Genomic DNA, 16,289 nt, shown 5'->3' with positions numbered 1-16,289 from the left:
TCACTGTGCAAATGGTACAATCCTGTTTCTAGGACGTGACATGCAAATGAGGGTTTGGGTCGTATTTCATGTAACTGGAGAACATTTCATTTCTTGACTTGCTTCTCCTGACATCCTGAGGAGAGAGGGTGAGACAGGCCTCTTCCTCCTCAAAGAAAATTTCTCATTTTCCCCTTCCAGCTGTCAGTCAGGTTGGGGTCAGAAAAAGAGAACTAGACAAGCAATTGGAAGAGAGACAACGGTAAGAGGAAGATTTATTTTAGACAACAGGAAGAGAAAGATTTGCTGCCACTGAGAGGAAATAGGAAGTAGCGTAAACACAGAAAGGGATTAAGATTTCGACTTCTCAGAAATCAGTGTTAAATCTCACTAGAAGCATTTTTGAAAGTAGAAGATACTTTTTATTATTAAGATAAAAAAAAAAAACTACAGCTGTCTAAATGTGGTATCTCTCTTGATGGGATGGGGGCCGCCAGATGTGGGACCTCCATGTGATGGAAACTGGTGTGGTGAAAGAACAAAGGAGGTAGAGGTTTATTGGATACACCTCCAGGGAGCAGCAGCCTGGACCACAGGGGAGAGACTGTCTGCCCCAGGCAGTGGGTATTGAGTACGGAGCAGTAGGCAGGACAGCCTGGAGGCACTGGGTGGGGGCTGTTTTGTTTTGCTTGGTTTTTGAGAAAGAGGACTGCCAGCTAGGGGGGAGGGGTGGAGAGGAACATGGGGGAGGGGGGGCGCGAGAGTGAGAGAGCATCAGGAGCAAATTTTAAGCAGGCTCCATGCCTAGGAAGGGGGCCATCATGGGGCTCAGTCTTCCGACTGTGAGATCATGACTTGAGCCGAAATCAAGAGTGGGACAGCTTAACCGACTGAGCCACTCAGGCGCCCCTGGGGAAGATGGGGAGGTATGGATGGGGGTGTAAGGAATTCTCCCTTTTTTTGGTAACGTGCCTGGTTGTACATAGCCCATTGGTCACTTGTGGCCTATGGATATTTTGAGGTGGGTCGTCTGATGGGCCTGTCTATATTCATCCAGGGGGTTGCTGTGGCCCCTCTTGCCTTGATGAGTTTCCATTGCTCAAGGCTGATGTCTAAAAGCGGCCTCTATACATTGTACTGCTAATTTGGGAAATTAAAGGGGAAAAAAGTGTAAGGATTAGTATTTGGGGAGAGAGGTAAAAATACCTGTGATAAGCATAGGGAATCTTGCACACACACACAAAAACACCCAAAATTTCAAGGATAGTAACCAGCTAAGATCTAAGAAGTTGGGGGGGGGGGGGGCAGGGCTTAAACGTAAAAAAAAAAAAAAAAAGATTTAGAACCTCGGGGTACTAGTGGAAGGGGGGATGGAGATAATAGAAAACAAAACCACTGGCAAGGGAGCCATAAACTCACTGATAAGGAACTGGAATCAAGAGAAACATTAACAAGAAAGACATAATAAAGAGCTGCCTAAACTGGCTTTACATTTTGAATACATCTCTACAAACTCATGTGTTTTCACACAACCACTTCCCTGAAATCTTCTCTTGGAAGAGTCCCTGCAAGCAGAGAAGTAGATAATGGCACTTTCATTGGTTCCACTTGTTGAAAATCAAAATCTGAAAGAGTAACTTCGAAGATCACGGTCCTCTCAGGAATTTTGGAAGCAAGGTTTCCAGGATCTTGAGGGGGCTAACTATTGTTAGGAAAAGGTCATTTATTATTGTCTAGTAAAACCGTGGTCATGAGACCCTTCAGATGTGTATCAGGGGCCATATGCTTGGAGGATAATGGCCAACATATATCTTGGGGAGTAGAGATAAAGGAAGTTTCTAAAGGAATTTTTATATGTTAAAGTAATCCTGGAGGTTGGGATAATGTTAAGCTAAGGTTGCCTTTTGCCCTTAGCAAAGTGTTAACATCCAAGCAGCTGAGTTCCTAGAGGAAGGTCACTTTGCCAGTCTCAAGGACTTGTCAATGGGTTATATGTAGGTTGTAAGGAAATTAATTTTTTTTTTTGCCTTTGTTTCCCAAATTATTCCCCCCTGAACAATTCTGACCCTTAAATCTTCATGGTTGCTGAGGGTGAAAGTCTTGTCTTCTAACTTCTTCCTGATGAATAGGGGCATAGAGATGTCCCTGCCTAGGGGTTAACATAGGTCAGTTGGGGACTTATATATACAGAAGTTACGAAAGGCCCAAGGGAGACTGCATGTATGGATCTTCCCAAGCGGAAAGGATCATCTTTCAACTTGAAGTTATACCACTGAAGGAGTCTCGACACCACGTGGAAAGGGAAAAAACATGGGAAAAAAACAGTAAATCATGTTTAGAAACACACACACAAAAAGAAGCCCAAATAAGAGTCCTTTGGTAGTTGACAAAAATTCTCTTCTAGTCCACGAGTTTAACCAATCATTAAAGGAAAGAGAGGAATCAGGGCACCTAAGTGGCTCAGTCGGTTAAGCATCTGATTTCACCTCAGGTCATGATCGCATGGTTGGTGAGTTCAAGCCTGCGTCGGGCTCTGTGCTGACAGTGTAGAGCCTGGAGCCTGCTTCAGATTCTGTGTCTGCCTCTCTCTCTGTTCCTCCCCTGCTTGTGCTCTGTCTCTCTCTATCTCTCAAAAATAAATAAACATTGAAAAAACAATTTTTTTTTTTTAAAAGAAAGAGAGGAATCTTCTAAAGCACCAATTGAGTATTCATGTCAGTTAGAAATGCAGAAATATTGGGGCGCCTGGGTGGCGCAGTCGGTTGAGCGTCCGACTTCAGCCAGGTCACGATCTCGCGGTCTGTGAGTTCGAGCCCCGCGTCAGGCTCTGGGCTGATGGCTCGGAGCCTGGAGCCTGTTTCCGATTCTGTGTCTCCCTCTCTCTCTGCCCCTCCCCCGTTCATGCTCTGTCTCTGTCTGTCCCAAAAAAATAAATAAAAACATTGAAAAAAAAAAATTAAAAAAAAAAAAAAAAAAGAAATGCAGAAATATTTTGTGGTAATCTGGAATGTGTACACAGCATTCTGTTTTTATGATAGCACAAGTTCTACCTTGTGCAGCAGTTAAAACATCTAATGCCATTCTGTTTTGTAAAACTGCTTTACGCATCTGTGTTACTTCAATATTTAATAGAGAAATGCTATTGTGAGTGCCATTGAGGGCTATGACCCTAAATTAAGAGCTTCCATGTGCCAAACGACATCCTCCAGTCCTAAAGAGGGAATAAAGATGGATGCTGGGTGGTCATCCCAATGAAACACAGAATGTGTCCACCGTTGTTTTAAATTTGGAAGGTCAGCTGAGTTGGTAATGGTTTTAATAATGCACCAGTGCATCCGAGCAAAACCCAAAGTACAGCAGTCTGTCAAGCCTGGGGGAAGCCATGGACACAAGTTAGAGCCACATAGCCATTGGGTCTCCTTAAGAGCCAGCCATCTAATCCTGGGCCTCCTTGAACTGCAGTCAGGATAGCAAGGACTTCTCGGTTTAAAAAAATTTTGTTTTCAACGTTTATTTATTTTTGGGACAGAGAGAGACAGAGCATGAACGGGGGAGGGGCAGAGAGAGAGGGAGACACAGAATCGGAAACAGGCTCCAGGCTCTGAGCCATCAGCCCAGAGCCTGACGCGGGGCTCGAACTCACGGACCGCGAGATCGTGACCTGGCTGAAGTTGGACGCCAACCGACTGCGCCACCCAGGCGCCCCGGACTTCTCGGTTTTAGAGGGCCACCTTCCCACAGGATTGTAGATGTCAGGCCGAATGTAAATAGTAATTAATTTTTAAGGTCTAAGCTATTTGCTGAGTTATTTGGGCAATAAAAGATGATCTGTTGTCACTTTGTAGGAACTAAAGGAGTCCAAATCTAAGGACAACTTCTCTTCACAAAGTTTTTGTCATTTTGGTGGCCTTATTACCCAAATGAGTAGCCTGGTGTAAACCCTGTATCACCTTCCATTGGTTATTTTTGGATATAAAGATTTTGCCTCATTATTAATAAGCCAGTCCTGTGCATTTTTTGAATATCCTCATTCCTGGGCTATGTGGATTTCTTGGTCTGAATAGACTGGAATTATGGATTTTACTGGAGTTAAGACTTGTATAAGACTTAATATTTGTTTATTTTGTGCTGCCTGCTTGACTGCATGGTCTGCTAAATTGTTCCCTTTAGATGCTAAGGTCATATCCTTTTGATGTCCTTTGAGGTGAATGACAGCTACCTCTGAAGAGTAATACTTTGGGGCCCATATTTGATTGGGGAAGTATGGCTTCATAATAACCCCCTTTCCTTCCAAATTGCTTCATGTGCTTGTAGCACCAGAACAGCATATTTGGAGTCAATATAAATGTTAATTTTTAGGCCTTTGGCCAATCATAAAGCATAAGTGAGTGCTATTAACTCTGCTTTTTGAGGAAGACGTATTTGCTTGGAGGGCTTTGGCCTCAACAGTCTGAGTTAGATGACTATAGCATACCTAACTTTTCTTATCCCCTTTTCTATGAAACTGTTGCCACCAGTAAGCTAACTGTCTGTTGCATTTTCAATAGGGGAGTCTCTTAAGTCTGATCAGCTAGAATAAACAAGATCAATAATCTCTGAGCAGTCATGTTTTAACATGGAAGTATGATGGTCAGGCCCAGGCATAAGAGTAGCTGGGTTTAAAATTTGACAGGTTTTGGGGCGCCTGGGTGGCGCAGTCAGTTAGGCGTCCGACTTCAGCCAGGTCACGATCTCGCGGTCCGTGAGTTCGAGCCCCGCATCGGGCTCTGGGCTGATGGCTCAGAGCCTGGAGCCTGTTTCCGATTCTGTGTCTCCCTCTCTCTCTGCCCCTCGCCCGTTCATGCTCTGTCTCTCTCTGTCCCAAAAATAAAAAATAAACGTTGAAAAAAAAAATTTAAAAAAAAAAATAAAATAAAATAAAATTTGATAGGTTTTAAACATTATTCCAGGCGTACCTTAAGCGTAGCCTGTTATTCAATAAGTTGGCCTCCCATCATCCATTGGTGGCCTTTGGTCTCTAAAACACTCTGTACCTGATATGGGATCATTACTGTCAAGGACTGGCCTATGTAGTAAATTTTGAGGCTTCTTCTACCAGGAGGGCTAGTAGAAAGAAGAATTTTGCAATTTTACATCAATAGAGGTAGTTCCTGGAACAAATATGGTTAAGGGATAAAACCATCAAGAAGCCCTCTTTGTTTGATGTCTAGCCTTAAATAACATCCTAATTACAAGGAATCGCTGGCAAATGGAAGAGTTGTCTCAGGGAATAAGGGCATTCCCAAGTGCATCATCTAATTCAGTCATAGGGAAAGTGGGGCGATCCGTTATTTCCACAAGTCCATAGTTTACTCCACGGAGTGGGGTACACTCGGGCTTTTAAGGAGTGATTTTGTCATCCCATCCACATAGAATTGGTCAAGGTAATAGTTAAGTTATACAATTGTTAGGGAATTCATCCTGTTTTTCCAGCTGTTTAAATAATCATATACACATGGGGTCCTGTTATTATCCCCACAGAATAATAAGCACAAAGATTGTCTATACATGAATGATTGTGGCAATTTCTCTGAAGTTTACCTCAAGTTGTCTAGCTTAGACAAACAACAAACATTTGCAAAGACAATCAGAACTAGAATTTAACATCCATATAATTTTTCTCTCTAAAATCACCCTTATTTCCAGAGATAGCCAAATTAAGACTAATTTGGTCATAAAACAGTTCCAATTTTAACCAACTTGGCCTAATTATTTACATAAGGTCAGCAAGGATAGTGATATAGATCTTTTAAAATCTTGTTTTGCTGGAAACTTTTATAAGGAATCTTGATTGAACTTTTAGTAGTCCCTCTAGGCCAGAAGCTGAGCCAAATATTTGCCATCAGACATGCCTACAATACCTGTAGAATTGGGTGAATCCCTCTTCCCAAAGTCCCCAAAGCATCCTGAGGTTCCTGCACCTGCCAGAAAGTGACTTTTTTTTTTACTCACCTGGTAAAGCCGCTGGGACCTCTGTAAGCAAGGTATCGGGCCAGCATTTCTAATGGACTCTGCTGGCTCCATTCCTTAGAGCTGTCTGGTCATATCTGAGTCTATGCATGTCTCTCTCAAATATGACATTCCAGTCAAGGCGTTGGTAAAATAACCAATGTTTCCATTGGTGTCCTATTGCAAGGAGAACAGATTCTTATTAAACTTACGTAAATAACTATGATTGCCATGGAAGAAGGAATACTTACTGAGGCCTTTTGAATTTCAGAGGGTTCAGGTAGAGAGAAAAGTTAAATGCTTCACTTTGGTCACAAATGAATAGTTTCTCCCATTTCTGTAAGTCATAGATATTTTAAGAGAAGGTTTTCTTAACCTGGAAGAGCAAACATTAGAGAACCAGCAATGTTTCAAACAAGAGTCACAATACTATAATCATCTTTGGTTCATTTAGTGCCATGTTATTAATTCTGTTCACTTTGAATGCAGCTTTTTAGTACTGGAAATTCGTACCCATTTCAGTTTTGATCTTAAAGATATCAAATACCTGTATTCATCAAAAAATAATCTTTTTATGAATCTCCTTGAAGGTAAAACTCATTTTGCAAGAGCATCAGGACAATAACTATGAATGACAAAAAAACTAGAAATGGACACTGTGAATGATCTGATAGGAGAGCTCATTATGATGCAATTGACAAGGAATCCAGTTATTTCTGTGATACATAACACTTCAGTAATTAGAATATTGAGTGACGACCTTATATCAGAACAGTAACATACCAAATAAGCCTAATTAGTCAGAGACTTAATTAGCCAGATACTTCGTTTAGGATTTAAATCTTGGGGAAGTTTGTTAAAACCTAGAAAGTTTTAACACACACGTCTAAATAGGATTACAGCTCATCAAAGACCTGATAAAGACAAAACATAGAAACTGGTTTTTCTGGGCAAAGGAAAAACAACTTTATTTACACTTTCTTATCAAGAGCAGACTTCCAAGAAAATTTTGTCTTTTTAACAGAGAGAAAGCAGACTTTCAATCTTATACCAGTGTACTTTTAAAAATCCATTCATTTCAGCCTTAGTCCTGACCATACATAAAATTTCTTTCCAAAGATTTCCCTTCACAAACCTTCTGCAACTTTCCTTTGCATTCACATTTTATCCCAAGCCATTTCTTTCCAAACAACCAGTCTCATTTAGGACAAAATTACCTTCTTTTACCTTCAACAAAAATGTATTTCCATTCCTTATATCTTTCTTACACATACAGCGTTGCTTCCCTTATTTCCATCAGTCTTAATTACATTTAGCAGAATTTTAACTCTTAGAAACCTTAGTCTCCAATGAAAACTAAGTAGTAACCAATTGTAGACTGTTACACCAGAATTCTTTAGATGGCAAATTTATGGATACTTTTAAATACACAGCATGTTTTCCAACAGACCCAAATATCCTTAGTTTCTCTACAGTAAGAAGTCAAAAGTGCAAACCTGTGTTCAGTAACCAGTGCTTTAGCACTTTATCCTATTTGGGAAAGACCTAGATGTCCAATGAATTCAATCCCATTTATCATCCAAGCAAAACTTTAACGTTTTAGGTTACCAAAGACTTTGAAAGCTGTCTTAGCAATTACCCATGAAAACTTTGAGACAGACAAAATTAACCATCATTCTAAGTCATCTTTTTGCTAACAAATTGCAACAGAGCTAACGTGAGCTTATTTTACCTTAGTAAACCTTGGTAGAATAAAAGTTTTGTATTTAATACTGGTAACTCTAAAGACATGTCCATTTTAATTAAACAACAAACTTAAATTAGTTTAAATACCAAATTATGTTCTACTTAAAGTCAATTTTTACTTGGGGCACCTGTGGGGAAATCTGAAGTGGGTGGTCCAAGGGGGTACTCTTTGCTTCTTGACAGTAAGGATAAAAGGAGGGGCCAATGGTGCCTGAGTCACCGAGGATGGTATAGGAACCAGTTATATAGGCCGCACCCAAGGTGGTGCAGAAACAGGAGCAGGGGGAGGCAAAAGAGGTGAGGTGCTATCAGACGACAGAGAAAGAGGGTTCCTGGTTGTAAACCTGGTCAGCTTGGACAGCTGAGCAGACGCCATGGTTTTTTTCCACCAGTGTAGAGATATGCAGTCCAAGTCTGAACTTCCCTGAAGAAGACAGGGAGTTTCCCTGAAACAAAGGGAGTTGAGGCAGCTGCTTGAGAATACTCCTTAATGTCCCTGTCCTGAGCTAGACTAACCACAGTTGGCTCCAGTTATAGCCATTAACCCAGGAAATGAATGAGGAAGAAGCCCCCACATCTATTAGGAGGAGGGACAATGAGAGAGAGTCAGCATCCCCTTCATTAGGGATGGCCTTTATTTCCTTCAGCAATTTGGGCTCTCTTAGCAGGAACCCTATTTAGATACTTATCATCCAGTATATCAGTAGGGAATTTACTGGCCTGGTTAAATGAGCAAACAAGCTCTGCAAAGAGGCCCTTAGTCCAGGTGCTGATTAGAGCCATGATGGCCTGGACCTAGGGTACCTCCATCCATTTACCCTGTTTTCCTGCAAAAGAGATCTGATAGATCATACTGAAGCCATGCCTTGTTACAGGAGATCATTCCTTTCTTAAATTTTACAATACAAACTAGTCCCAGTGGGTTAAAAGGTATTCATTCCAAGGGAAGAATCCTTGGGAACTGAAGAGAGAAGAAGGTCTATATCCAAGAAAATCCACCCTGATTCCTGGGTGGCATCCCATGTGCAGGATATGTCAGAGATTCCTGGTGTCAAAGCCACCTGGAGAGTTCCTCAAATAAAATAGCTATGATCACTGCCCTGCTGTAAAGACCCTATAGGAGGGATGCTAGCATCCCCCTGCTTCTTCATCACATTCTAGACTGTGAAATGGGTGCCAGCATATGGACTGAGGTGCTGTGCCATGCCTTGTCTTGCCATGCTATCTATGCCTTGCTGTGCTGTGAAGGGCATGAAGACTGGGGCTTGCCTTGCCATTCTGTGAAGGCCAGGCTATGCCTTGCCTTGCCATGAAGAACCCACTGTTTTTAACCAATGGAAAACAATAGAAAAGTTTAACAAAGAGAAATTCCCCAATTTTGTAGTTTAAGTAGTTAGTAGAAGACATTGACAGAAAACAGCAAAGATAGAAATCCATCAGAGGGTGCCTGGGTGGCTCAGTCGGTTAAGTGTCCTACTTCAGCTCAGGTCATGATCTCGGGGTTCACGAGTTTGGGCCCCGTGTCAGGCTCTGTGCTGACAGGCTCTGTGCCCCTCTGTCTGTCTCTCTCTCTCTCAAAAATAAATAAACATTTTTTAAAAAGGGTTTTTTTTAAAAGAAATCCATCATGGTCTAAGCGACATCCCAACACATGTAGTCTTTACAGCCGGCTTCCCTAGGAAACAGTCCCAGTTGGGTTTTAATTAAATTGGGTACTGCTCTCAGCTGGCTCCAAGTGAAGGTCTTCTGGCCAGAAGCAGCTAGACCAGGGATGTCAAGGGGATCTGGTTAGACCAATGAGAAGTCTTAAGATCGGCAACCATGCTAGTGACTTAGGTGGCTGTCCCGTGCCCAAGACAGATAGGAATAAAGGGAGGACATCAAGTTTCTGAGTCTCATTATCATTTTGGCCATGATACTAACTTTCATCCAAAAGGTAGGCTTTCTCCTTCCCATAGAGTAGTAGCCACAGAGGATTGCAGCCTGAGCAATCAACATGAAAGTTTTCCAATAAGACCATACTCCCTGAAAAGCCCCTGAAATGAGAGTAAAGGAAGAGAAAAGGAAGTACTTACCCAAGTACTTGGTGCCAAGTTTGCACCGAGGCTTGGCGTCCAGATGCGAAAACCCAGGCCCCACATTGGGCACCAAAATGATGTGGAAATGTTGGGGTTTGGAGTGAATGGTCAAGAAAGAATTCTTGAGCAGTCTTTAGTTCAAAAAGGTGGTTTTATTAAAGCACAGGGACAGGACCTGTGGGTAGAAGGAGCTGCACTGGGGTTGTGATGGGTGAATGATTGTATACTTTCAAGTTGGGAGGGGGTTACGGTTAGCATAAGTCCCTAAGGAATTTGGAAGCAAGATTTTCAGGACCTTGAGCGGGCTAACTATTGTTAGGAAAAGGTCATTTACTAGTGTCTAGTAAAACCTTAGTCAGGAGACCCTTCAGATGTATACCAGGGGGCCATATGCTTGGAGGATAATGGCCAACATATATCTTGGGGAGTAGAGATAAAGGAAGTTTCCAAAGGCATTTTTATATGTTAAAGTATCTCACAGGATCCTAGAGGTTGGGATAATGTTAAGCTAAGGTTGCCTTTTGCCCTTAGCAAAGTGTTAACATCCAGGCAGCTGAGTTCCTAGAGTAAGTTCACTCTGCCTGTCTCAAGGACTTGTCAGTGGGCTGTAGGTTGTAGGGAAATTTACTTTTTCTTTTACCTTTGTTTCCCACATCATGTTTGGCAGCCTTTGCACACTGAGTTGGGGGACACTGCTGGTTTGTCCTTCCTTAAATCCACAGTGCCACCTCAAGGTGATTTACATTTTTTACTCCAAGTAATAATTTTATTAGTAAGATCTTTTCCACTTTGCTCATGGAAAGAACCAGCGTTCTTAGCTTAGTTAAGGACACAGGCTCCAGCTATGCTTACCTTTAACTAGACCCCATGTTCTTATTCTATAGATGAATTCTTCCTTTTACATAATTTTTCATATTTGCCCTTGGCACCATGAAGGTAAATGTTCCATTTAAGGTAATAACAAGACATTGAATTGAAATACATTTGTCTCTGCTTTCCGTGAAGGGCATTTTCATGTACGAACATTTTTTTTTTATTCTAAATATTACCTGAAATTTATAAAACCCACTTATTGCTGCCACATCCTGCCCAGCCTGCCTTGCTTTGTCGTGTTGGCGATTGCCACTCCAGCCTCTACCTCTGAAAATTCTCTTCTCTAGAAATGACTTCTTGATCATAGCGTTGTTATTTGTAATGAGAAAATTAACAGCCTATCAGTATGCACTATGAGTACTAATGCAGTGTGCCAAATTGATCATTCTCGTTTGCAAATCTCAGTTTTACAGAGAATAGGCAGAGTTCTTATAAAGAACAGTGGGTCAGCACAGGTTTCCCCTCTGCCTTTCTCTTGCCAGTGCGGCTCACGTCCCAAAGAAATCCAGCCAAACTTCATGCCTGCCAGAACATGTTACAGTGAGGGCACCCTGTCATTTCAAAGAAGCGAAACATATTAAGGAGCTCAAGTTAGCTGTCAGCTGCCATGGATGGGAACCAGGGGCCTCTGAAAACGGCTCCTGTGTCCATCCTCTTGTGATTAAGTCCTGAGCCGGTGATTCCCTTTTCCTTCTCCTTCCCCCAGCACTCCAGTTCTCGCCTGAATTACCAAAGCAGCGTTCAGGGATCCTCCCAGTCCCAGAGCACACTCGGCTACTCCTCCTCGTCCCAGCAAAGCGCGCAGTACCACCCGACTCACCAGGGCCACCGCTACTGACCGCCGCGGCCCAGGGCACAGACCCCAGCAATATGATGTCCGCATGGAAAGCAACCAAAAATGCAGACGATGCTGCCGTTTAAAACTCACCCACTTGGGCGGAAGACTACATACTGAGCATTTTGCAGGACGGACGGACGTCTCTTCTTTACTGACTTAAAGAAGATTTTTGTGAAGTTTCCCCGACACCCTTTCCCTGCATGTGTTCCATTGTGACTTTGATACAGCGTCTGATCTAATCCCAGCACTTAACTTCTGTAACCTTCAGCATTTTTTGGAAGGATTTCCTGGTGCACCTTTCTCATGCTGTAGCAATCACTATGATTTATCTTTTCAAAGCTCTTTTAATAGGATTTTAATGTTTTAGAAACAAGACTCCAGTGGTGTATAGTTTTCTACTTCATGAACTGATCTAGCAACACAGGTAAAAATGCACCTTTTAAAGCACTACGTTGTTTTCACAGAATATGACTGTTTTGCTCATGGAAGTCTTAAACAGAAACTGTTACTGTCCCAAAGTACTTTGCTGTTATGTTTTTATTTATCTAGTTTCAGGGAAGGTCTAAGAAAAGACACACAGTGGGACAGAGGGAACCTACAACCAAAAACAGCCTAGATCTTCGCAGTTACTATGCTTTATGCTCTGAAGAACTGAATTGTGTGGTAATTTTGACATAATCAATCATCCATATGGAACGTAGTTCCCAGAATCACCTTATTCTGAAGAGTATTCAGTAAGAATTCTAATTTAACCTTCATGTAGCTAAGTCTGCCTTGAAAAAGGGTTTCAAGAGCTTCGATGAAATACAGCCCTCTGGTGCCCCACACCAGAAAGTGGAAGAGAGTATTAACTGCACTAGGGTTTCTTTAAGGAGTAATGTTGATCAAAGGATGATGTATCGTTTACCTTTGAAGGAAAAGCTTTGAGTGTGTATTGTACATAAAGTTGGCTTCTCTAAAGAACTGTTGGTTTCTTCGCATCTGGGCCAGCTTGAGTCACTTCCTTACATAATCAAGAGTACTCAAATAGAAGCCTGCAAAATTAATTTGCAAATTAATCTGCTTTTAAAATTAAGAGCAGTGTTCTCCATTCATATTTGCATTAGACATAGAGTGACTATTTTTAAAGCATGTTAAGAATTTAGGTTTTATTCATGTTTGAAGTATGTATTATGTATGCATAATTTTGCTGTTGTTACTGAAACTTAATTCTATCAAGAATCTTTTCATTGCACTGAATGCTTTCTTTGCCCCTAGGAGAAAACTTAATAATTGTGCCTAAAAAACTATGGGCAGATAGTATACACGACTATACGAGATAAAGTGCATATTTGCATTTCCATGATCTATGAATTAGAGGCTGAGTTCTTTAGCCAGTGAAAGGACCGCCTCACCCCCCAGAGTCACGGGAAATATAGAGTCTTAGAGCTCCCATTGTAATGTAAGGGGCAAGAAATTTGTGTTCTTCTGAATGCTACTAGCAGCACTAGCCCTGTTTTAAACGTTTTCTTGAGCTAGAAGAAATAGCTGATTGTTGTATATGCAAGTTATATGCATTTTTTAAACGATTCTTTGTGAACTTATCTACCTGGTAATGATACTCTGGGTCCATATACAAGTAAAGTAAGATTTTAGACAGAAGCCAGTATACATTTTGCACTATTGATGTGATACTGTAGCCAGCAAGGACCTTACTGATCTCAGCATAATAATGCTTATTAATAATAAAAGCTGTATAGTGACACTCATCAAACATTGAAGATGAAACAGTTGACATACTCCATTGGAAGGAATTTCTAGTTGTCTCTCTGATAATTCACCCCTTCCATTTTTGTTTGTTTGTTTGTTTTTAAGGAGAAGTTAATAGCCCTCCGCATAATGTAGCTACCTGTATATAGTTCTGTCCTGTGCCCTGAAGCCTCACTGTCCAGAGTTATTGGTCATCAGATGCTCACTGCACCCTCACCATGTGCCCAGTGCCATGCTGGGTGGAAGCCACAAAGGGCAAGACATACTTCCTGTCCTTAAGGAACTTATGATCCATTCCATGACAGAAAGTTCTCCGGGGATGATAGGAATGGCTTATGAGTGTGAAGGTCCTTTTGTTTACTTCTAAACTCACTTGGATAGAGTTATTATTCCAAATTCTGCTGTGTAATAAACTGTTACCAAGAGGTGTTCGTCCACCTCTGAGAAAGCCAGCGATGAAATAGCACAACAGGCATTACGTAGGTTTGAAATGTTCACAGCAGCCTTTCAACAACAATGGGGTGGACCTTATAGGCAGAACGCACTCCTTAAGCGGTTGTAGGAAATTAAATGAAAGCAGAAGCCCTGTTGCTGCCCTAAGGGGGCCCTTAACATTTAACAAGAGAAAAGCCCAAATAAAATATGTGCATGGACCAAAATACCATGCCCCTTGATACTTTATAAGCAACTTTGATATACAGTTCTTGTGATATGTGTTTGTATAATCACAGGACTACCCTGCTTTCCTTGCATATAGCTAATTTTATTGTCAGAACTGATAGGCAAACCGTGAGGGGATTTCATCAGTTTTTCCTAATACACAGTGTTCTCCAAGATACAGCCAGGTATCCCCGTTCCTCTGGTCACTGTGCTCATACTGGCCCTTTTCTTCTTGTTCTTGCCTTGGAGTTGGCGATGCCCACTGGTGCCCATTACCCTTGAAATAATCGTGGTTCATGATTTCCTTTTCCCTGTAAAGGAGAACAAAGCCTTTAACATATGTATGGACCCTAAACTGGGACCTCGGGGGAGATCTGTGAAGCTTTTTGACGTTAAAATTTACCTCTGTGGTCCCCAAGTGACCTCATTCCAGAAAACTTATTACTGTCACGTTCCCTGAGGACGCAGGGGGAGGGGGACATCCCTCAGCCCATGAGAACACCCAAACCAAGAAAGGTTATTGAAAGGAAAAAAGGAGGGGCACCTGGGTGGCTTAGTCGGTTAAGCGCCCAACTTCTCACAGTTCCGTGAGCCCCACGCCACACTCCAGACTGACAGCTCAGAGCCTGGAGCCTGCTTCAGATTCTGTCTCCCTCTCTCTCTGCCCCTTCCCCACTGGCGCTGTGTCTTTCTGTCTCTCAAAAATGAATAAACATTTTAAAAAATTAGGAAGGAAGGAATAAAAGTGAAGGTTTTCTGCCCTCCATATTCAAATCAGTTTTCGAATTAGCTTTCTGGTGAGAAGTGTGTTTGGGATAAAGGGATTCTAGAAGTTTCAGGACAGCTGAGCTCAAGGGTGAGGGAGTCTGGCGGCAGGGCTGTTACTATGAGCTGAAGCAATCCTTGTGATGAAAGTGGATCCTGCAGTAACATACAAAAGCCAAGGACCTGTATATTTTTATATCTGTGTGGTTTTAAAATTTTAGTACTTAGAACTTTGGTCTTCTGCACTACTCTTTGGCTCTTATAAACATAATTTACATGTAAGAATGGAAAGGGACAATATTTGCCTCCATGTTCCCTGCCTCATCCCCAGGGAAGCAACTGCTGGTTGTATGCCTCTAAAACGATGCTGTTTTCTCTGCTAAGGGTAAAAGAAAAAAAATGTTGGATGATAAGATTTGCAGCTTAATCTGCTTTGAATAAAACCATGGCGCAGAAACTATACGATGAAGGAAGAATTCTATGAAAATTGCAAATCCTAAACTCTGGCGATATCTTTCTAGGGAGTGGAGAAAGGCAGCGAAATGGCAGGTAGCCTAAAGGAGGCTTGAAGGATTCAAATATAAGTAATGTTTTATATCAAACATAGCAGTTTAGGCCCCCGTAATCTTCAAGAGTAGTCACAGATGTCATAAAACAAAGTTCATTGTTTTAGGATTTTTTAAAAATGTGTTGTACCTAAGGCCATACTTACTCTTCTATGCTATCACTGCAAAGGAGTGATATGTATGTATTATATGAAAAAAAAATCCTTAATGCACTGTTATCTCCTAAATATTTAGTAAATTAATACTATTTAATTTTTTTAAAGACTTGTCTGTGTAGACACTAAAAGTATTACACAAAATCTGGACTGAAGATGTCCTTTTTAACAACAATTTAAAGTACTTTTTATATATGTTATGTAGTATATACCCTTTCTAAACTGCCTAGTTTGTAATTCTCATAATTCCTACTTGTGAAGTGTACCTGTCTTTGTCTCTCTTTTCAGTCCATTTCTGCACGCACCCCTCTTTCTATGATTATAGAGATGACTGTGTATATGCTTTACACTCTGCTGCGAGGTGCACGCTCAGAGCCGGCTGTGCTCCGGTGGGGCGTGTTCCGTGGGGTGCAGGAGGGCAACCGCTTTGGAGCTGAGTGTTTCCCGCTTTTGAGTTGTCCTGACATCCTTCTTGAAATGACTGTTAAAACTAAAATAAATTACATTGCATTTATTTTATATTCTCGGTTGTAATAAAATTTAATTGACTTTGTTTCTATGTGGATTTTTTTTAAGTACAGCAAAACTCCTGTTAATAAGTTGTGGTGTTAAAATTGTATCTGTGCACCTAGAAGCTTTTCAGATTACAATTGTCCTGCGGAGATGCAGTCTCCTTGTGAGTTGCAATACGTTATTTTATTCAGGATGCTTATGATGTCACAAACCATAGACGCAATGCTTACAGATACCTCAGAAGCAAAGTAATAGTTTTGAAAACATTTCTAAGGAAAACATCCTTTCTAGAAAAAAAATGAAAATTAGAATGATGTTTTAGAAAAAACAAATAGGCAGCATTTTGTGGGTTAGAGTGGCATTGGATTTTTTTTTTCCC

General features: G+C 41.3%; 1 protein-coding gene across 7 annotated transcripts in view; it reads left to right on the top strand.

Moving 5' to 3' along the window:
• Positions 1-15,950, top strand: part of CDK19 (cyclin dependent kinase 19) — a 194,462-nt gene extending 178,512 nt beyond the window's left edge. For all 7 annotated transcript variants that reach the window (XM_086707592.1, XM_025925579.2, XM_086707595.1 and 4 more), the window contains one exon: positions 11,371-15,950. In XM_086707592.1, the coding sequence (XP_086563718.1) occupies positions 11,371-11,502 (132 nt within the window). In that variant the 3' untranslated portion in view covers positions 11,503-15,950. The remainder of the gene's footprint in view (positions 1-11,370) is intronic.
• The last annotated feature ends 339 nt before the right edge of the window (positions 15,951-16,289 follow it).

The sequence above is a fragment of the Puma concolor genome, chromosome B2 (assembly GCF_028749965.1).
Source record: "Puma concolor isolate L17-30 chromosome B2, mPumCon1.1.hap2, whole genome shotgun sequence".
Taxonomy (NCBI): domain Eukaryota; kingdom Metazoa; phylum Chordata; class Mammalia; order Carnivora; family Felidae; genus Puma; species Puma concolor.
This window is presented reverse-complemented; position numbering and strand designations above follow the sequence as displayed.